This window comes from Ascidia mentula, chromosome 9 (assembly GCF_947561715.1).
Source record: "Ascidia mentula chromosome 9, kaAscMent1.1, whole genome shotgun sequence".
NCBI classification, from domain to species: domain Eukaryota; kingdom Metazoa; phylum Chordata; class Ascidiacea; order Phlebobranchia; family Ascidiidae; genus Ascidia; species Ascidia mentula.
Genome location: NC_138574.1, coordinates 10,766,421 through 10,789,850, shown reverse-complemented (window position 1 = coordinate 10,789,850; position 23,430 = coordinate 10,766,421). Strand labels below are relative to the sequence as shown.

Genomic DNA, 23,430 nt, shown 5'->3' with positions numbered 1-23,430 from the left:
GCATTAATCCTATAATCACTGGTGTGATACTTTGCCCACCTGCTTCTATCACAATGTTCATAACCAAACGTGACAAAAACCTCATTCACACTTGCCGGGTGTTGCATCACGCTTCCTCGTATAACCTTTCTGTCAAAAATCAACTAACTACGACCTCCAATATTGCTTATCTAACTATGACTCAGCAAGTATTACCGGCGCAAAGTAATAGAAATTATACACGCTTTTTGTGCCATGAAAAATTTGCGCAAGCGGTAGAAAAAACGAAAGTTAGTTTAAAAATAGACGATGCTTGATTCTGATTGGGGACTTTCGCCAGGAAGCATGTATTTTTACATTCTTTATTATTTTACCGACATCTATTCTTCGTTGACACGGTCGTAAGAACTTTTTAAATTGAGGGTACAATCACAGCAAAGGCTTTGCTTTTCTTTTTTTTACTACACCGAGTTTGAACCAAGGATGTTCCCAGAACGAATCCCGATCAGGTTTATGGGCTCCACCACATGGATGTCATTTAAAATGGAAAATACTACTACACCGGGTCACAAAGTTTTTTTCCAAACTTGATCCACATATAAGTATGTGTACAACAGAAATCTGTGCAAATTTTATTGATTAGGCGTAAACAGGGCCACCGCCTGTTATTTTTGCTTATAAATTTGAGTTGAAATACTACACGAATCGTAGCGCACAGATTTCTATGTTACATAGGCTTATTTGTGGATCAAGTTTGGAAAAAACTTTGTGACCCGGTGTAAAAGTATCTTCCATTTAAAATAGTACTCTAGCTCCACCACACGGATGTTATTTAAAATAGTACTCTAGCTCCACCACACGGATTTCATTCGATCATAACACTAACATCAAATACTGCGTTGCACTGAAATATCCAGTTGAATTAACTTACACATTCATGCGCGGAGAACGCGTGTTTGTGGAATATATGTGTTTTCCTATTGATTCTTTAAAAATTTAAAATGTTCACCTCAAAGAAAGTTATTTCACATTATAACATTGGAAGTTATTTTTCAAAAAAGAATTGATCCTTTATCAACCAGTGTTGCTTATGAGTTTCTTGTACAAAGTTAGCAGTTCGGCAAGACAAGGGTTGCACCCAGTGGTGGGATTAAAGTATTTTAGCAACCGGTTCTCTCACTAGCAGCATACCTCAGTAACCGCGGGAAAACAGTGCTCGAAGTGAAACATAGACCTACACATACGGTTGTCAACAACCCGTTCGCTTAGGTCGTTAAATTCCAGGAGCAGGTTCACGGGAACCGGTGCGAACCGGCTGAATCCCACCACTGGTTACACGTCACATGCACAATCCCCATGCATTTCCGCTTTGTCTTCGTCCTGGTCGAAAATTGTTCGAGCACCACCCAAATGTTAACGGTTCAAATACAACTTTAATCACCTGGTTCTCAGAAACCCGTGACCCTTTTAAGCTTTCCCGTTTCATGTACCAATTTCCTGTGTCATATGCACTTTTTACGGCTAGAATTTTGAAATAAACCAAAAGATACAATTTAATCTTTGTTACACATTGTGGTGTGTCCTACTGTTTAAATAACATGTTTTATTTTCCACAATACCGCATGTGAATATATATACGCTCGTTTCGAAGCTGTAGATATATTTTTCCTTTGCGTTGTATCATCTGCGTTGGGTATACAATGCACTATATAAAATATAACACATTACAGCTGGTTTTGTCGATAAACGTTTATTGCAAATGATGTTTTCGCTTGCAAATGCTCGAAAGTACATAAAAAGCATAGAATGTACACTGTACACCTATTGTTTTAACGGGTGCGAAGGACAATTGATTAAAGAACACTAACCAGAAACAGCAATATAAACGAAATTACTACAGGAAGTGCGCTACACAAAAGCAGGGATCGGTCGAAATGACCAATGGCGTTGCAATTCTCAGAGCACTGGAAATCGGCTTCCTATCATGTTCGTAGGAACGTATACATGTTACAAATTGCCTTTCACCAACTGGCCATTTAAACAGAGGGTGGAACTACCAACACAGATCGCAATATTATGTTGCTTAGAGTAAAATATTCTTTCGGTGTTAAGGACTGAGTTAGTTCGAAAACAGACGCAATTGCTTGTTTTTTCAACACAATGATATTAACGTAGTAAAATGGGCCAATTTAACAACTATACCACTGATATTTTTTATCAGAACCGCGTGGTTGATTTTCAATACGAGCTCCTGACTGCAAGTAATATCACGAAGGGAATCAAACACTCCTTGAGTTAAAAATTAATGGCTACACATCCCTTACTAACAAACATAAAATTTTGTGAAACATAAGGATGGAAATTCACTATTGCACGGATAAAAAGGAAAACATATATAGGTGGTGTAAGGCACATGATAAACTCTACTTACAATCAAACGGACGTAGCGCAGAGATTTCCAAACAGTGCGTCGTTTTAATGTTGTTGGGGCGTAGCAAGCTAACTTGGAGGCTTTGTTTCCTTAAGAAACCGCACAACCTTTCAGCTTACAATGGTACAAAAACCAATTTTTTTGTTACGCGAGTGAATTCGTCCTAAAAACGGTTTTTCTGGTGTGTCATAACATTTTGGAGATGAGCCACCGGTTATGAAAGTTGGGAACCCCTGACGCAGTGGATAAAGTCCACTTTGAAGCTTAAAACTAATGCAAAAAATCGTGCGTGGATCAACAAGTGTTGGGTTGTCACGTGGTATAAGATAAAATGGAAGACTTTTGTCCACAGTGACGTAATGTTTCGTGACGAAAACAAATGTGGTTGTCAAAATGAAATGAAAAACCAAAGCACTTATTGCAACACAAAACGAGACCACAATTTGTGCAATCTAACGCAACCACGCATGTTAGAAAACGCAGAAAACTCATAGTAAGTGCGGTGGCGACATTCAGAGGTACGTACGGAATGTTGAACTTTTAGGTTTCTGTGTAGCTCCCGGTTTTCTTGACTTCTGGACAGTGTTTTGTTAGCAGCCTGTTGAAAAGGTTTAGTACACATTACTATATTTATAGGAAACATTGGCTCAGCAAGGTTTGGGTATTTTATGTTTTGTATCAAACGGCAGCCTTGTATATATGTAATGGAAAAAGCCACCACAAAAGCGACTTAGCACAAATTGGACAAGAAACATCTAAAGTTTTGTCGTCACAACTTTCCAAATGACTTAAAACGTTGGAACAGACCTTATTCACAAGCAACTTGCCCAATGGAAGCCACGTATCGTTTTATGAAAACAAAGAAATATGTTCATGTAACAAATAAGGCTTTCATAACTTAGCCATTTCTTTTTAAAACAGCCGTTGTGACGACATACAAGAATAAAAAACGTATTTCCTTTTGTTGCCTAATCCAATTATGAATACAATTAGGGTTCTGTATTAAACAGTCTGGCTTGGGAGAAACAGGGCGCGTGATCACAAAGTTAAGAACTACTGGCGCGTTACGTCGCAATTGCATTTATGGCATCACGTAGAAAAAGCCCAAGGCAATCAAGAATTATGTTTTCGTTGGTGGCAAGCAAACAATTTAAATACCACCTCTGTTGTGCAAAAGTGTCCACCACAGCGTTATACACGCGAATTTGGATATTCAAGGAAATCCTACAGATTTACCCTACAATGCTGGGGCCGTAAGCAAATAGACCACCGCTTTATTGCGGATGCGGTGGGCAAAGAAGCAAACGTTTCCTTTAAACAGCAGTTTTAGTTGGGCTGTTAAGTGTTTAAACAAGAGGCGTTCCTTAAGTGCCAAACGCGTGACGAGCATGCTGCGCCCAAAAGTATTTGGAATGCTTTTCAAGCAAATGAAATCGAGCGGATATTGCACAGAACAATAATATTTCAAACCATTTGCCATGCAAAGTGTAAATAGGGTGTTATAAAAAAAAAGTTGCTTCAAAATATTCTTAACCAACGTGTTTCGCTTTCACTTTTTTCACAATGACAGTAAGAAAGTCAGTTTCTGAGTGACTACGAAAGTTTCATAAAAATATTAGAACCTTTGATGCTTGGTAAATTGGCACAAATAAAAACCACACCATTTTAACAGCAGAATATGGTTTAGGTGGTAAATCCAAACTTGTATGAAAGTCTCAATACGTTCCAGGTTACAGACAATTTACACCTATTACTGGAGCGATAATGACAAAATGATCAGTTGCACCACGAATTAACTGGCCATTTAGTCCATATTTTGAACACTTACCAAAGTCCGTATATGAGCAGAAACAGACTGACCACCAAGCCGATAGTCGAGTCCAAAAACCAAAGACGGCGATCTTCCTTTGTAACAATTGACGTGATAACCATTGAAAATGCCACCACACCTCCGGCAAGGGAGTTTAAGGCTGTAAAATCACCAGAGAGAACTATTAAGCAAAGATTAAAGCTGTTCCTAGGTCGAACTTCCAATTAGTCGTTAGTGTGGGCATTTATGTGCGTTCACGCTTGGGTCCAACTTCCAATTAGTCGCTAGTGTGGGCATTTATGTGCGTTCACGTGTTCGGCAATTGGGGCAAATTTGGAGAAGTTTAATTGCTGTTTCGGACACGCAAGATATAATTTGAATGAGGTTTTTCCAGGTGCCTTAACTAACTTGACTTGTTGCTGGGGCCAACCGTACAGCGCTACTGGAAATATTCAACATAACACCAAAGCCATGCAGTAGGATTTTACTCTTAATTACATGCTGATATCCTGCATCTGATTCGAAGCGAGCCACCATTAATTTGACAATAGGGAAAAACGACTGGTGCGGTGACTTTGTGTTCAGTCCACTATTCATGCCTCAGAGCTGTAGTAGCAAAACACAGCACTTGCATTTGTTTTTAAAACTTACCATCTGTAAATATCGTCCAAGATACGAGCTTTTTGGCAATGATTGCTTTTCCAGAGAATAAAAGGAGGCAGGACACGCTTGCCACAACCGAAGTTATGACGAGAGTTCGTAAACCGTCGGCCTGCCAAAAAGTTCATTAGTAATTTCACGTAAGCTTTTCTCGTGTGTTTACGCAATACAAGTTGAAGTGACTGTCCAGTTTCCAGCTCAAGTTGACTAATATTTCCTCACAATGAAAAACAACAACTAAGTCTATAGACTTGAGTATAAAGTGCATTTTTGCATGTGTTGATTTTATGGTATATTGGTAAGCATCTCCATGTAAACAAGGTAGGCCTACGTGTCATCATTGGAGATATTAAAAAATTTTCAGTAAGCAATCAACATTGTTTTGTCGTAACACCAACAACAACAACATGCTTTTTCGTTTATTATCGTAAACAGCAAAATGTCGGATGGATGAAAGAACTAATCAGGCGTCCTAGGAAGGATGCTTACTATGCTACTGCCACGCTCCTATTAATCCATTCACAACTAAGCGCTGCAACGACAAACGGGACAAAAAGTTTACTATGTGGGGAAGTGTGGGCTGGTGGCAACGACACAGTTGCCGTTAAAATATCAAAGCTTTGATGATTTTCGTGCTGTCGCTATGGAGAGAAATGTTGGCACTTGTTTGAAAACGGAAAATTTGTCGAAATTTGTTAGAAATTGCTGTAATATCGTTCCAAGAGACCGGGCTTAACGCTTACGGTGTCGGGTTACGAACATCCTATATGACTTAAAGCAAGTCCCTTACGCTCATGTTTGGTGCGTCTCCTTCTAGCAGCCCAAATATCGCTTTTGCGGCTATTCCAATTGCTGAGACAATGAACAGACAACCAAGAACAATACACGATCTGCGGGAAGCAAAACGTTATTTTGTTGTATACGGTTTAGGCATTTTCAAGGCGACAAATTTGACAGATTGGCATGGATACGCATGCGATCAAGTTACCACAGTACCAAAGATAACACATTTTAAAAGACACCATACAATTAAGTGTAAAAAAGCTTACATGTGTTCGCGGCGTTGTGAGAATGTGTTTTTAGCTCCGTAATACCTCCATAATACGACGGTTGACGACAAAACATCAAGAATTGCACTGAACTACAAAAGAAAGTTGTTAAATGTTGAGTAAACACGCTAGCCTCGCGTTTTTCGTATTCGTGTCATAACCATTTTTTCGCAAATATTAATTAAATAACCGGTGTCCAAAGATTATAAAACCAGCCTTCTCCCGTGCGTGCGTCGTACAAAATTGTATTGAGTAGGTCAACCGCTTCCTGATAGCAAATCATTGTAAAATGTGACTCAACAGGAAACTATGATTTCGCAGTTTAAAGCAAACATAGACAAAGCACCCCCTCCTGTTAGGTTATGGATGTCTGTAATATTTCAAAATCAACTCACGGCAAGGCCAAAGGCAGCAGAGCTGTTTTCATTTTGCGCCACTACTGTAACACAAAAAGGAAACAGTAGTCATAAAAGGGAACTGTAGGAAGCGATAACATGCCACTGATGGAACACAAAATAATGACAAACGACAATTTGCTGATGACAAGTAATTAATCATTGTGTGGTAATAGATAAACTACACACATATGGAAATCAACGTTTCAAAAATTTGCATACAATTACATGTTGTCTTGACAGAAAGGGCAAAGGTAATATACAAAATATCTAATTAAAACTATAACAATATAAAGTCAAAGGTGGATAAGTTTTTGAAAACATCATTGACCCATTTTTTAATATTCATTAGGGTTAATGAGTTCCAGGATATAATGGTTAGTGCATATGGACCAGTGTTTAAAGGATTTCCTTTTTTCATCCACAACAACTTTAAACTGCCCAGACAACCAGCAGTTGAGATTGTTTATAATCTGTTACCTCAGGGCTATTAAGTGACCAAACCATTTCTGTCACAAAACATGTAAAATTGGTTCTAAAAAGAGTTTGCTTACCAAATTCAATGATGCCTATGGTAAGTGTTATTACAATTGAAAGCCAGGAAATCAAAACAGCAGATTTTCTCCACTGGTTGGCTGCCTTCGAAGACAATTCCAAATTGGATATTGTGTCATTGTCATCATTTGTTATTAAATCTACAAAATAACAAATTGTTTCTGAAGCTAAAAAAGTTGCACACATATTTTCGTCCCCAAACTTTTGCATTATAATTATTGTGTATAACCATATTAAAGTGCATACCACCAAAATAATTTGACAATTTTATAATATTGCAACAACAACAATAACACAGGTAAAAATAGCAACATGTACTAAAACAAATAATTGAAATTACTAAAAATTTGTGCTTAAACACTGCCTTGTTCACAAAAACTAAATGTCCACTTGCATTGTTTTCTATCACAAATTTAGTGAGAGCAACTTTAACAAACATATCTTACATTTTTTGTCTGACACTTCAAGCTTTATTTTTTCTGATTTCTTTTCATTGTTGCTCTGTAGGAAATAATAGAGGGTATCAGAATCTAAATCACCCAGCATTTAAAGACGTTAACAACATACCTGATTTTTGTTAGCGGCAGCCAAGTTTACAGGCCCGTTGTCATTAAATCCAGTTTCTTGTTGAGCTGATTCCATGGCTACAATTCCAGTTTATGGCCTATCCAAAGGCGCAGTGTGGTAAATGAATCCGCTGTATTAATCACATAGTCACAAGATGCCTGGCCGCAGGTAATTTTAAATTCATCACATCGGTAGAACTGCACGCTCTTTTAAGATCAACCGCTCAATGCAAAACGCTCGGTCTGGAAGTGCTCGCAAATCACGCATGGTATTTATGAGTCAAATGCCACGCTTGGCTGCACCTTAGCTGCCGCCGGGGGTTTGCGACTCGATTGCAGAAGGCTCGTAAGGTCGCTCTGCCGACCGGGTATATGCGCGCAAAGGTAAAGGGCAGTTACAATAAATGCGAGGTTAAAAAGGCACGCCCCAACACGAACTGCATTATTTGCGTACTGTCGAGTCTGCCGCATGTAAACAAGAAGTAAAATCATCCGGAAACCTTTTACGCAAACGCCGAAACGTTCTATCAATATGCATGTTATCACCTGACCAGCAGATCTTGCTTATTAGCAAGAACCCTAGTCTCAAACTTCGGTAACCTACCATGGCTGACAGGCGTAAAGCGTCACAAACACAATGTATTGAGACACCGAGCTACAGTACGTGAAGCGTAGCACCGTTAAGCACCACTTGTACAATATTAAAGAAGAACAAAGCTACATGACGATGCATGCGCAAGACTAGACACAAATAATTACAAGTGGTGTTTTAAGTGTGACGACAAGTCTATTGAAATGGTGAAGTGGTAATTAAAGTATACACGGATAGCTTTAACAGAATTGGGCATGCATGTGAATTCCAACAAACACCAATGTTGCGGCTAAGACTGGTTTGAACTGTTTTTTATGTCGCAATGTTTTTCCAGCACACAAAATTTTGCAATATTATATCGCCTATATGTGTTTAACGAGGAGTTAGATTTTGTTAAAAATCTCAATAAAAACAAAATGTTAAAAACGTGAAAATCTCTGAAAACGATGAAAGATGTAGAAAACAGCAATGAGAAATGGGTGGATTGCAATCTTGTGATAAATACCATCCACGTACAGGTTTAAAAAAGGTAAAAAATCACAATGACGTTTGGAAACTACCCCGTATGTCAGTAAACTGGTGATTGTTTCGCTGTGGGCAAGATGGTTATGAAGGTCAGCGACAGAACACGCAAGAATGACGAACACTAAGTAACTATACTACCGTGAAACGAGTATTGCGTCAAAACCATTCGGAACATAAAGAATGCGTTAAACATGAAGTCTAAAACCAACATACTGGGAGTTTTTAAATTTTTTTTCCAACTGTGTGTACAAAGATTAAGCTAAACCTTATTAGGGGTTTAAGAGTGCATTTGGAAACCCTAAAACGTGAATAATTTACTCAGTTTTGGATGATATCTTTTGTTACAAAATTTCGCAACGTGCCTAGGAACATTAAGAGGATTGTAGTGCGAATTGCTCCCCAAACTGAAAGCGTAAGCGTCAGTGCAAATTGGGACACTTTGACATTTCAGGGACAACGCAAGCCGAGCTGGTGGAGTTCGACACAGTAACAAACAATACTGAGTGCGCAGGCGTTCACAGAAAAGATGAAAAATTACAACACGCGTATTCACGATAAATAACACGGAAAAATGGGATCAGTCATTGCAGCACGTTAGTTAGTGTTAATTTGGCATCACCATGAATATCGACCATCGTTTTCTCGGGAAACACCTGTATGTGTGTAGCGTTGTATGTGTATGAGTGTGAACGTGCAATGAGGCGACGTGTACAAAAATGGAACGAGTAAGTGAGATAATGTTACGTGCAATGTTTCAGAACTGAAATACACTTCGTTAAAACGGCGAGTTATCTGTTTTGAACCTCAACAAGACACGCTTTGCGGTGCTTTAAAGTTGGATCGTTTATAGCTTCCAGAAAATATAGGATCTTATGATTAGGGTAAGTTTTAAGAGGTGCAAATTTTATTTTTAATATTTAACTATAAAAGTAACTATGGTAGAAAAAAGTTAAAAATTAAGGAAATTGTGGTAATTTTTTTTTAGATTCTAAATACGAGTGAGGCAATGCCTACGCGGGGAAAAAGAGTTAAAACCGTTTTAAACAAGTGTAAAATGTAAACAGTGGAACGGACAGCCCTCCGGCAGTGGCACAGCAATCCGCAAGCCATCAAACGCCACAACGCAAACGAAAAAGAAATAAGTTACGAGCGTGCGGTAAACGCACGGCGAGGTCACAACGGCTCACGGAAAAACAAGCAGGGCTCATCCGACAACGCCTAACGTCACTACAACCTGTACATTAGACATAACTTGTGGGGATCTTTTCTTAGGCCGAACTGCTACCGTTCGGGCCACCTGGAACCCGAGCACGCGAACCAGATACCGAGGCACGTGACCCGGTGATGGAACCACGTGACCCGGAGGAGCCTGATGACGTAGACGCGATCGAACGACCTGGAATATATTTTTGATAAATTGGAGAATTTGTCACCGGTGGTGGAACGCTTCCACTTTCACGCTTTTTTTGTAATTTTGTCGAATTCTTAGGCGGTATAATTATGTAAAATACGACTTTTCTAATATTTTTGATAAATTTTAACCAACAAAAACAGCAAGGCCTTAGGATATCTGACACAGTATATTAGCGTATAAAGAAACCCTTCAAGGCATAACTGCAGCCTTGCGTTGACAAGTTTTGGATTTATCGTTAATTCATTGCAAATATTTCACCTGACACGGGTCGGTTGACTCTTCGACTGGATGAGGAGAGGGAAGCATCCGAATCCCATTGTTCCAACTCCTCCCGCACCAACCTCTCCATCTGCTCTCGTCGCAACTCCTCGTCAGATCTTCCCATTTTCTCATCCTGTATCGTGAATGAAATGGATATGAAAGTGAGCCTACAGCTAGAATTTACGGTATGTGGCCTACAATATGCTATGTCATTGTATAGCATTCATACACTCTGAAGAAAGATGCATAAACTTCAACTACACTTTACATAAACCAACTACGAAAACTTACTTGCTGTTACAGCCCTCCTCACAGTTCCTTTTCCTAATACTAAAACTGCATTTTATATTTTTCTATAACTGCGTGTTCCACAAATACAAAAGCTAAGCTTTTACTCAGGCCTTTCCAATGTTCATGGAGAAGCTATCCTGGCACCCTTTCTATAAGTACCCTCAGCAACGTACATCAGCACCAATAAATACTCTGTTCTTTTTAGTTTATATTTAGGTATCAAATTTATTGCCCAGCGTGATTTAAGCGCTACACTCTGCTCTTTGACGTGGTTGCGCCATGACTTCTTCGATGCGATTCTTGCCTGGAACTTTTTCTGGAACTTCGGCGCTTTCTGTCAACTGACTTTCGATGCTTTTTGGACTCTGAAACTTCGTTTACCTAAAAGTATCAACGTCACTGCCTGGCCCTTTATTAGACAATTAATAAATGATCCTGTTTTACAAAAAAGTAATGTATGAAGAAGCCATAAGTAACTTAATCATTCTACAATCATTTCTGTTTAAAAAACTACATCTTTGGCTCATCTATGAATAGTTAAACAACAATCATGACAGATAACTCTGTAGATGTTTGTATTGTTTTGGGAAAAAAAAATTTTAGCATGAAAAGCATCATCATCAGTTTCTGCGACTGCATATATTCAATTATACTTGACTACAGTATTGTTTGTTTACTAATATCTTACATCTTAAGTATGGTCGAATATACACAGGCTACACCAGATGCCTCCAAGGATTTTAAACAGCGAGATACTGAAGAATATTTAAACCTCCTTTAAACCCACCCCTCTATTTATCTCAAATGTACACCCTCCATGGTACACGCTTGTGGTCTCCGTGTTTTTAAAAAAATTTAAAGCATTTCTTAAACCACAAAACATACCAACATTCGGGAACTTTACTGGTAATGTGTTATGTCAAACTCAAACAAGCTCAACTTGAACAATCTTACCTAACAACTGTACTCAATTTATTTCATTAGTCGTTGTTAACGCGTGAACCAAGATAAGGTTAACAAATTTATTGTAAGTTAATTTTTGGCAATTACATTCACCAGCTGCACTGATGAGACCTTTTAGGTCGAAACAGTGGCCATTTGTCTGCAGCTTATACACAGTTCAAAGTATATTTAATCTGTAACCTATTGCGATATTTCCGACGTTTATTGTACGAATACCTCAGTGATGCTGTCCAGTAATTTTCCCATGGTTTCGCGTCGCTTGAGCTTGGCGCGTTCCATGACTTCCAGCTTAACAATGACGGCGTCGATCTTGGATACAATCGACCCGATGCTGTGTTCCATTCTGTCCACACGACGAGTCAATCTGCAAAGGCGAAAATATTGCATCAAATTATACAAGAAGTTGATATTGTGCACAGTTACTTTAACCTGCACGTAGATATGAGGTTAAATGCGTCGTTCTCTAGGTCGCTGACTCGGGCTTGGGGTAACTATATTAAAAGTCCTTGGTTCGGCCTGACATAAATACGTCTTGCCCCGTTGCATTTTTAGACATCATTTGTCGACAGTTTGTGGCTCGAAGGGAGGGGTTGCATCCGGTGCCGCGCACTGGGGCCATGAATATCAGACCATGAATGTTGTAAGCTTTAAAACTGAGCAATTTCAATCGCCAGGGCTTTGCTCCCCCGACAATTCAACGTTATCTCCAAAAAAGATAGGGCAAATGCGTGTGGAATTGAAAAAAAATCCGAAACTTACAGCTGGAAGTCGTCTTTTGAAACCATGTTCTTGGAGCTGATTCGTCGTTCTTCGTCGTCGTCATCCTCTTCGTCGCTCTCATTGGCTGATTCGTTACTCACGTGACTCAGCGCGCCTCGGGAGCGAGCTGACGAAGGGCGGGCGCCAGATGTCGCTGCTGCGTTATCAGTTTTGTCGCGTTCAATTTCGTCCAATTCGTTGCTGAGTTCGGCCTGAGAGGTAAAAAATGTCAAGTGGTTTCAAGGGATGAATAGAAGGGGTCGTTAACCCAAAGTACCACAGATAATTTTGAAAAAAATTCTGATTTTTGTTTAATTTAATTTAGAAATCTTAAATCCAAAAATATGAATGCACAGGACTAAAAATTCGTTTCCTCTGGAAATTGGTCTGACTTATCAAGCTCAGATGTTCAAATTTATTTTCATTCGAATTTGACTCCTATCATCATACAAGCGAAAATAAGGACTTATACTTATATTACAAAAAAATGTAAGAATTTGAAAAATATGTTGATTTGAATTGTACACAACGCACAACTCAGAAAACACGACCCCCGCTTCACTTCAGTGCTCTACACAATTTCGAAGATATCTCACAGTGATCATATTCGCGTTTTTAGCCAACGAGTTGGCTTACGTGTTCTGGAATAGCACGGACTACAAGGTGAGGCCCAGCCGATGCGGAACGGTAACGACTTGCGGATCATTCATTTCAAACGGGGTGTGAGATGAACAAACCTGGGTGAAACCACTGAACTCGCTTGTACTGACTTGCCTATAAACATTGCTCAGCCAAACGTTGCACCGAAATCTTGGCCTGCCGGTTTGTGTTATTCTATGGCGGTGTTGGTTGTTTAAAGGTTATACAAAGGTTTGTGCGGTTTGTTGTTTGCTGTCAGGGTTGGCGACCCATAAAGACCGTATTTTTGGATTGGTAAATATACAGTTGGCGCGTTTTGAAAGAATTAGCGCATTCGGCCTACTTCTTTTTGGGTGAGACATAAACGCGAAACCAAATGTTGGTGTTTGCAAGAAAGTAAAACGTTTGCATTCACGTCTCTTACTTCGCGATGAGAGGTTATTGCAAACGTCTGAAAGTGAGTTTTCATCTATCCACAAAATACATAATGAAATGCACCTTTCAATATAGAACAGCTTTCCAAAAAGTACAAATAATATTATCGCGCGCTATAATATTATCGTTTTATCGCCATAGCAACGAAGCCACACGTAAAGGCTAAAATCGTCCGTTTCGGTTTAATTCTGTTGAATTGTTATTGGGGAGTTGGCTATTGTCCCAGGGAGGAAAAGACGCGTTCGCTGACATTAAGGTATTAAATATTAAAGAGATTGCTTATGATTAATTGATGATGAGCGTCATAATTTTAATTTGAACGTCAGTTCAGAGGGTTGGTTTCCGCGTTTCAGGACAATTATGGAACTCCTGGATAATAGAAAAATGGCGGCTGGTGCGATATTTTAAATAAAGCCACTGGAAAATAAATATCTGTCAGGAATACAACGCGATTCGCCTGATGGAGCAAAAACGCTTTAATTTTTTTTTTTAATAAACTGTTTCCCTATATGCTGTACATTCCCGGATTTCCAATCGGGGAGCAACCGATATACTGTACCAGTGTTTCGTATACAGGGCGATACCCACCTTTTGCTTCTCCAAGTCCGCCTGCAATTTGCGCTGTTCGTCTTCGTTAAGAATCATGTCGCCGTCCTGGTCGTATTTAGCGAAAACAGCCTCAATCTCGGCGTCGGGAATTCCCCTCCTTTAATCGCAAAAGAAATGGTTTTAAAAATAATTACCTATTGCAAATCGTGTCATTGCAAAAAATGCATCCCTGTTTTAAATGCATCTTGTTGTGCAAAGTCATATACTACAGGATGTCAACGGATTCCAAATTTACAAAATTAACTTAAATTGTGTGGCATCATTCCTCAACGTGTTACGGTTTACATTTTCAGGTCGAGTCTCCATTCTTCCCAGTCTAGCGTGCGATCTTGGTTAAGGTTGGCTGAGTGGATCGCGTCCTGAATGTCCCGAATACGATCTTTCTTCAGCGAGAGTTTTTCAAGAACTTTGTTGTAACCCTGAGCGACAACATGGCGATAGTTTCGGGACAAGCATTCGACTGCTGAATATTTTCTTTTTTTGCTGTTTACATAGAGTTTCAGCTTCGCGGTTCATTGCATTGGAATAAAGAAAAATATACATGGTTACACTGGGATATTTAAAAGTGTTTTATGATAATGCGTACCCTCTTAATGTAGTCTGATATTTCGAATTCGCTCTTCTGCATTGAGATTTCTGCTTTCACCTCCGAGTAAGTATCGTTGATGATGGCCAAGAACATGTTCTGATGAAAATAAAAAACAAATAAAGTCTTGTAAATTTGAGTTTTTTGTCATCACCATTTTCCGATGAAAATATAAGTCCATTGGTTGGATACCGGTTAGTTTGTGTTGAAAGAAATCTGGTGATGACCATTGGAACTGAATAGCTTAGGTCATTAAATAAACACTAAACACTAAGCTAAAAATGTTGTCGACGATTTATTTCACGATTTGCACAGAAAACTATGCGGATATTTTAGACTATCGGTTGCAAGCCGGCACAGTGCAAGCACTAACCCGCAAAAAACTCTTGTATTTAAGATGGCAAAAAAGGAAAATTCACCACATCAACTTACACTAAACCGCACGCGGTTTGAAATCGGTCGTTTGAACCGATTTTAAACTCGCCAAAACCGCTATGCCGCACAAGCAAGTTGTAGCTGTTGAACCGTTCAGTCAGTGGTTCGCTCGGAGCTAAATCGTTTCATGGAAGTCAAAAAAGCCGTGACTGGGCGGGGACTTTGCTTGATGCGTTTTGATTTCAATACTTTGTGATTTTAAGTCAACCGCACTGGTGCACCAAAGGCGATAATTCGGCAATTTACAGGACGTAATTGTAGTGAAACTTTTCCAAGTTTAGTGGCACTATTGGCGTTTCATCTTACTAATAAGGCGTAAGATTAAATGACTTACCGACAGTTCTAAATTTATTTGCTCTCATTCTATAAGGCCTCATTAAAAACCCACACAAAACATTTTAGGAATTTGTCAGGTTACCATCAGCACTCACCAGCAAGACAAAGAAGACGAAGAAGACGTAGGTCATGAAGAAGATGGGACCAAGCACTCTGTGAGCCGCCTCCAATTCGTGGAAGTCGAAATCACCGAGGATGATGCGGAATTGTGTGAATCTGAAAATTTAGATAGATAAGATTCGCTCGCAATTTACCCTATAGAGGAGCATGTAAATTGGTGAAGGTAACGTAAAAGAATGCTTGGCGTTGACAAACGTGATACACGATGAAGCTACTTCTTCTGCAGTGACACAACAACAAAATACGACTTTAATGCTTAGTATATCGGGTATGTAACCAACCAAGTATAACTTATTTTTATACCCACATATGCTTGAACTACTTGTGGTAGTGAATACGAAATTGTAGCATTTTTCCGTTCCCTTTGAACAAATGTGTTAACTTACATGCTTTCCGAGAAGGTGCTGAAATCGTCGACTTGAGTACCGAAAACCAGGTACCCGAGTTGAGCGTAAGCCAGGAATATGATGAAAAACATTATGGCGAACCCGGCAATGTCTTTCGAACATCGGGACAAGGTCGACTGGAGTTGGGTCATAGTTCGGTTGAAGCTGAAGGTAAACATAACGTATGACATTTAGATTGTTGGCAGTAAAGATACTGTACTAATGCATAGGAAAGGTGTGCACGAAGTTTGACTTAATATATCTCCATACCGAAACCACTACAAAACAGTGAATACGTACAAAACACAATTTCATACTTTTTCGTTCTTTCAGTATTGCAACTTGTGCATACAATTTAATCATTTAGGATACAAAAAGGATATACATTGTAAATCGTTTATTAGGGTTTAGAGAGACAGACGTATTGTCATCAAACACGCAGACAAATAAAAACAAATAGTGTGGTTTTGATTCTTTGATAAAATTAAAAATCCGTTCAACACATCAAATATTTACAACAAACAAGTAAACATCGCAAAACATTGCGCCCATTGTAAAGACCTCCCAACCTTATGTATTTGAATATTTTAATCCAAGCGAAGAAGACGACCACAGCAACCATGTCGTTGTATTGCATCTGCCAGTAAGCCAGGAACTCGAAATCCGGGTACACAAACGGGTCGTTAAGAAGTAACTCCAGTAGTTCGTCAACTTTGATTGTCCGATAAACATTGAACGCCATCGCGGTAAGGGAGAGCTGGGGAAAATGGACGACGTTGCATTCAAAGGCTTTTTAAAACATGCAGTGGTAATTTAGGTTCACAGGCTTCGCAGCCCAGGCATTGCGGCCTCGATCGGCCAGTTTTTCACGACAAAATTTAGTCCATACAAAATAGCATAAAAATAATTACATGCAAATGCAGTAGTATTTCGTATCAACTGAATTTCTGAATTTTAAAATGATGTCAAAGCCATTTAGACTCACATGAAAATTATAATAAAACTTTGAGCAGAGTGAAGTAGGAGTTCAAATTGAAACTAAGGGTAAAAGAGTCCAATTTTAATGCCACATACCCAGCAAAGACAAAAATGCCACCGCGACTTTGTATGGCGCTGCACCAACATAGTCAACGTGTTCAACGCAAATTAAGTTTTTGGTTTCAATCAAGCTTTGCGTACTTTAATTTCCACACAACAATGATGTATTATGACAACACAAGCGTCGTTTAAACATGCGATCTACGAGATGCGGTTGGGCGAATTACGAATCAAAATGACGACGTTACCAGTATGATTATGACGTCAAGACAGTTCCACACGCCTTTGAAGTAAGAACATTTGTGTTTTTTGATTTCCAGGATTTCTTCAATGATGTAGTAGAAGATGAAAAGCATGTATAGGATCTACAACACATAGAAAAACTGTTGATACAAGCAAGCTCATATGCTGTTAAATATGGAAGTTGGGATAAGGTAGGGGGTTTCCTTCACAAATATACGTTGGAATGTTGAAAACCGAACAATGTAACTTGCCTCGCATGCCATGAGAAAGTAGTCGTAAGTTGTGACGTATCTGATTAATTTCACGGTTCTGAACTTCCACGAAGGGACTGCCCCTCCAGTGGGGGGGAATTCAACCACGAGCCTGGAACAAACAGAAAACTAACAATATGTCGCAAGTTTTAAACGGAACTTTGTTCAGTATTGGTTGTAGTTTACCACTCGTTTGATAAAAACTAGTGTTTTTCATGAATGCACACAGTTGTCTTTACCTAAATGTCACATTTGCATTGCGATTTTCCTGACAACTCAAGTTCAGGGTTTTAAACATACGTGTATACACATATATATGGAGCCGTTTTACCCAAAATTACATTCACCCAGTCAAGTTTCCAACAAAAACACAAAAGCCCGCAACCCTACGTCACACGGTACCATTGCGAACCCATTCACTGAGTTCAACGAAAAATAACGCAAACTCTCATTGAAAAGCTACACGTTTCATTGTTGGAGGTATCGCGACGGCATGGGATGAATTGTGCCTACCTGACAACGCAGAAAAGGTTAATGTTGGCATTGTAGACTGTAAAGTCAACAAACACAACTCTGGTCCCTCGCTCCAGCCAGAGGTTTTCCTTAAGATTGAGGATCATGCCAAGCGATTTGGCCTTGGTGCTGTCCAGATCCTGTTATAAATTACACATTAAACCCAGGGATTCGGCATGTTTAAAACGTTTTGTGTTTTAAGATAAATGTATGTTAAAGTTTTACTACTGTTAAAGTAAAATTATCAATTAAAATTCATGCAAGGTTACATTTTATGGCAAGTTATTGATTAATAAACTTAACACCAATGAAATCTATAATTCTTAAAATGTTAAAAAGCAAAAAAGTTAGGAAATATGAAAACCGCAGAAAACACTAGCAATCAAAGATGACCATGCAGAGTAAATTAGTCATGAATAAAAATCACAAGCTTAGTAGCGTAGCATTCTGAAATGAAAATTACAAGGCAATACTATGGAATCTTACAAATGGTTGATTTAACAGCCAACTCTGTGAGAATTAGTCATGAAAAGAAGCAAATTTACAATGCTAATAATTTTGTATGATTACAAATGAATGTTAGATGTCTCATGAGAGCATGAGTTCAAATTGTTCAGGAAGCATTTTGATTACTTGCACCACAACCTATCATACCTGATAAAAGCCACCACCAGGGTAAGTGGCCAAGTACCCCCAGTAAGATTGGATTGTTTCATTCGGGTAAACCCAACTATAACATTACAATACAAATACATAATAACTTTGCAAAGCCACCTAAATGTCATTCACTCTTGTAGAATAAAGCTATCAATTTTTTGGGAATTTGTTTTTGGAATATCGGTCTCGGAGTGATGGATATTTTGGGGTGGCTTTGGTTGACTACCTGGTAAAAACCTCCTCCTGGATATGTGTAATCAAGCAGGCCCCAATGACTAGAACCATCAAGCTCATCTTCAGTAGAGAACACCCAACTGGGTATTGCACAACACATAAACATAGCAATTAACAAGTGTATTAAAATGTGGTTGTGCAGCTGGTGGAGTCGCAGCGAAAATACATGAGACAAACAAGTTGATTTCGAAACAGAAAAGCATTTCCAGGGCTTCTGTTTTTTTAAAAATAGATAAAAATTCATGCAAAATCAAAGCTGGTGCTAATGGTGGACGACGGGTGAAAATTTCAGAAATCACAAAAAAAAATACATATACTTATATGCATCAAAAACTTACGCTGTCCCGTTTTCTGGACCGAAAGGACTCTTGTCCTCTTTTGCCTCAGAATAAGCATCATAACATGACTGTATTTCATCTTGAAAGTCAGGATGCACTTCACAAGATCCATTACGTACCTAAAAGCAAATGACATGATCAACAATAACAGTTTTGTCAAAATAGCCTTATTGCAATTAAACTTGAGGATGGTATGATTTCATTCAGGTCAACCAAGTGCGTTTCCAAATGTGTAAACAGGTATATCTTTTACACAATTAGCTTTAAAAATGTGAGAACAACTGCCATGATCACTAATAAGATGCACATGGTTCGCTTAGGGCTTTTACATAAATTGTCATTCGAGCACATAAACAACAACAAGAATTGAAAGATTATAGAAATTCTATGCCAACACAAAACACACAGGAAATCTTTTTAATTTCCTTTCTCTTTGGACACTTGTTCTCAACAGCTTTTTAATGACACACTCAAGCTAATGGCCTTTGTTGGATGAAAAATGAAACTATTGCGCACTTGAGTGCTTGGGAATTAACACTTGAATCGCATTGGATTATGTGGACAAATACACAACCAAAACCCAAACTTAAGCTGCTCTTAGCCACCATTGCTACTTGTAGCAAGAAGGCATGGAACAACCTAAGCCTAACATTAAGTATTTGTCACTTTTAACACATTATGCAGAAAAGCTTTGTTTTTAACTTTGTAATTCCAGGTGTTAAGCATAAGAGGTTTGGTATTGGGCCATAAACCATGCGACAAATCATAGCAAGATAGCAATGCATATAAATATATCAGAGGGTGTATGTCAAAACACATTTTTGTTCATAAATTTAATTGTACGCTTTTACTCATCAGATGAGAGAATTAAGACAAGACATACCTTGAGTTGTCTGACACGCGGAACTCCAAGCAGTTTGTTTTCATAGTAGATATAACCAAGCTCTGCGTCACTAACATTTTCTTCATTGTACCAAGTTTCCCAGTACAAACCATTCATCAGAGGTCCCTCGGCAAACTGAAATAAAAACACATCATAGAAAAATTGGGGCCAAAAGCTAAAATGCAGAATAAATATAATTATGTACTCATCAAGGGGGTATAAAAATTTTAAATTAGCAAAAAAATTTCCATTAGTGTCATGATTAGAATGAGAAGACACATTAGCTCTAAAATTACTACACAAAAATTTTTTTTTTAAACAAAAGGGCTTTTCCCACAGTATTCGTAAAGTCGCATTGCAAAGTTTGAAATTACCACAATAAAAAAGTAGTTTGAAAGCCTCAAAAACACTTCAAATGTTTAGAAGTAACGAACCCTAAAACCATGTGTAAAATGAAAATCGGGTCGTTTAGCAAATCTTAAAAACACATTTTCAAACCAAATAACAATAAACCTATGCAGTCTTAAAATTTTTGTATTTTTTGAATGGTGTGTGAAACACCATGGAAATATTCCTCCTGATTTTAAGATGGCAAAATATCTTACCCTCCAAAAGTCGTGCATTGTTGTGATTCCTTTAAAAGTGTTTTTGGTTTCCGGGAAAGGGGCATCAAGAAAGAGTTCCTGCATTACTTTTGTGTAATAAAAATGCTTTGAACTTGTCATTCCAAAAGTTACTGCGAAGGAAAAGTGAAAATGATTATAAAAAAAACAATCATAGTTTTATTGAGGTGTTAGTTTCATTAATATTGATCATTATCCAATAATATGTGGGACTCATTTATAATTCATGATACTAATCCAGCGATAGCCCTTAATTTATTTAATTAAATATTTCCCCAAGAAACGGAATAAGTTCACTTATATGTTACTATTATGTGGGATGATATTATTTTTGCAATGACACATTCCACTGTAACATTTCATTAATATTTTAACAGCTACCTCACAATTGAAAATTTGAAAAAAAAATAAGTCAACAGCAAGTATTGAGGCCTTAAAGGCAATATTACAGGCCTTATCATGCAAAATGGACAAATATTCTTTGAGAACATTTACAACTATTTTGGCAGATATTAATTATCTATCAAATGGTGGAAGAAACTTACATATGCACAGGGTGATGATAAAAAATGCGTAAATGATGAGCTCGCGTATGGTTGTTCGAATGTAAAGCTCGCGATCACGATGTGTGTCTTCAGTTTGCCGAGTGCCCCATAAACCTGAATAAAACCATGAAATATCAGTTCATAAATGATTGACCATTGTTTTTTCAAATCTGCGAGTTGATTTTTGTCACATAAAATCCCAACAGAATCATGTGTACAGAAGGCGATGAGGTGTAATTATCAGGCCGTGGTTACGGGATGGTCAACATAGCCCGAGGGTTACATCTGTGCTCTGTGTGTAGTGGGTTTCGACGACAGCGATGTCGCCTACCGCGTTTAAAGCATATCACATTCACAAGTAGGAAACTGGAGACCTCTCATAAGTGACAACACAAAGGACGGTGAACGCACGACAAACAAAGGCACTTTTGACAAGAGGTGACAAAACAGGTGTAGTCTGGCACATCGTTCTAATCAAGGTGCAACATTTCACAGATGGCCAACGCATTTATCGCGGTTAGGTCAGCAAAACGGACATTGCATAACACTAGTGAAGCTGGGTATTTGAAGCTAACTATGTTTAGATCTAAAATTTAACCTTTCCAACTGTATTATGAGCAGAATATTAAAAAAATCTATTTTGTACAGATTGTTTACCTCTAAGGCCTGATTTAAAACTGGCCCATATTCCTTTTGGTCTGGGTTCCGTTGCTTCGTTTTGGTGGTTTCTGCCACCATGATTTACATACACATCACTGGATGCGTCAATATCTTCATAGTCTGCAAACACAGTATATAGCTACCTTATCTTGTACAAAATAACAGTCAACAAATATGTTTTTACATGGAAAACAAATTAAAAAAAACAATTTTTTTTGAGTTTTTTCAAGCTTTTTGAAAGTTTATGACTCACCAAGCATTCCATCTGAAATTGTATTCACAGCACCAGGGTGGTCATCGTAGGCGTCATTGTCCCAGGCAGTTCGGGAATCAGCACTTCCTGGTCTTGGCCTTCCTGCTTATAAAAGCACAAACACCACATTAAAGCCAACCAAGTCTAAAACTTTCATAGTGATACACACTTACTGTCAAACCAATGCACTGACTAAAATCACATTTTAAACTGCCCTTTCTATCAGTAAAAGCAACGCTTACACATCAGACAGTTTTCAAGGTAAATAATAATGACTATCAAACATGCTAGAAAACTTACCAAGAGGAAGTGGCAAGTGTTTTATTTACCTGAGGGCATAGCTTGAACTTGGTCAGTGCACAGTACTAATTATCACTTTTGTCTGAAGCTCAATATCTAAAAATCTGGGCAAATGTATAAAAATATAATCAAACTTTTACAAATAAGTCTAGCAAAATCCTTTCATCTTATCTTAGAAACACCTGTTAGTAATCACTGAAATTTCTACTCAGTTATCTGACACCAAGTATTAATGTGCTAAGCTGAGCAGTAACATTTTAAACTCTTCCAATTTTGTCCTTTAAAATAATCATTTTCGTCAGGAAAAATATCAGTTGAAGTTAGGGATTATCAAACACTGAATGTAAATAACCATTGCTTGACCTGAGTTGTAAGTTCACTAAATATTAGTTTTCTACGATCACGAAATATACAAAATCTGTTCTGAACATTGAAACCTCACAACTAAATGTTCCGATGCTAAGAGCACCTTTCACATGTTTGAAGAAATGGTTAACGTGAACTTAGTTTCACCAACTTATCTGTACACATGCTTCAAAGCTAATCTCCATGCATAATCAAATGTCTCACTTAAATTATTAATGCTTTCGAAGAACACATAAATATATCATCATAAATGATTGAAATATGCACGTTGGTGTCCAATATATGGAACTTGAACAGAGAAAAATTCGACCCCTTTTTCTGAGAAGATGCATACAAGTACACAACTATTTTTTATAAATGGGCATAATAGCAAAACGACAACATTACCCATTTGGTCAACTTCAAATTCATCATCTTTGCTGCTGATCGGACTGACTCTTCTCATAGACATGTTTTTGGTCACCCGTAGCACATTGTTGAAGAAAAATTAACAGTCATTTAAAAATCTAAACCTGGAAAATCGTAAAACAGCTTCCATAACAACATGTCATTTTCGCTAACGACGATACTGATTTTAACTGTTACAACCATTCTAACCTCTGGGACCTCGGTTTCGTATTACCGTGGTTCAAATGAACAGCCGCCGAACCGGTTGTGATACAGAAATTAAACCAAATCGGAAGTTTTGTCGTAAATACTGCGTTTTGTCTGTTGCGTTGTCGCAAACGCG

General features: G+C 38.3%; 2 protein-coding genes across 2 annotated transcripts; both read right to left on the bottom strand.

The window, feature by feature from the left end:
* Positions 1-1,723: 1,723 nt before the first annotated feature.
* Positions 1,724-7,675, bottom strand: LOC145913671 (transmembrane protein 163a-like). The gene is made up of 9 exons (XM_083001410.1): positions 7,447-7,675; positions 7,326-7,380; positions 6,879-7,019; positions 6,325-6,368; positions 5,930-6,021; positions 5,671-5,770; positions 4,872-4,992; positions 4,239-4,380; positions 1,724-3,008 (listed from the first exon to the last, which is right to left on the bottom strand). The coding sequence occupies exons 1-9, from the start codon at positions 7,519-7,521 to the stop codon at positions 2,951-2,953; spliced, it is 828 nt and encodes a 275-aa protein (XP_082857536.1). The 5' UTR covers positions 7,522-7,675; the 3' UTR covers positions 1,724-2,950.
* A 391-nt stretch (positions 7,676-8,066) lies between these two features.
* LOC145914726 (polycystin-2-like) lies at positions 8,067-23,214 on the bottom strand. The gene is made up of 21 exons (XM_083002552.1): positions 23,088-23,214; positions 22,035-22,136; positions 21,779-21,901; positions 21,122-21,235; positions 20,559-20,689; positions 19,954-20,088; positions 19,071-19,189; positions 18,725-18,812; positions 17,842-17,981; positions 17,329-17,440; positions 17,083-17,199; positions 16,366-16,553; positions 15,797-15,961; positions 15,386-15,506; positions 14,520-14,618; positions 14,219-14,352; positions 13,913-14,030; positions 12,251-12,462; positions 11,708-11,855; positions 10,235-10,370; positions 8,067-9,958 (listed from the first exon to the last, which is right to left on the bottom strand). Exons 1-21 carry the CDS (start codon positions 23,149-23,151, stop codon positions 9,831-9,833), a joined length of 2,694 nt encoding a protein of 897 aa, XP_082858678.1. The 5' UTR covers positions 23,152-23,214; the 3' UTR covers positions 8,067-9,830.
* Positions 23,215-23,430: the final 216 nt, after the last annotated feature.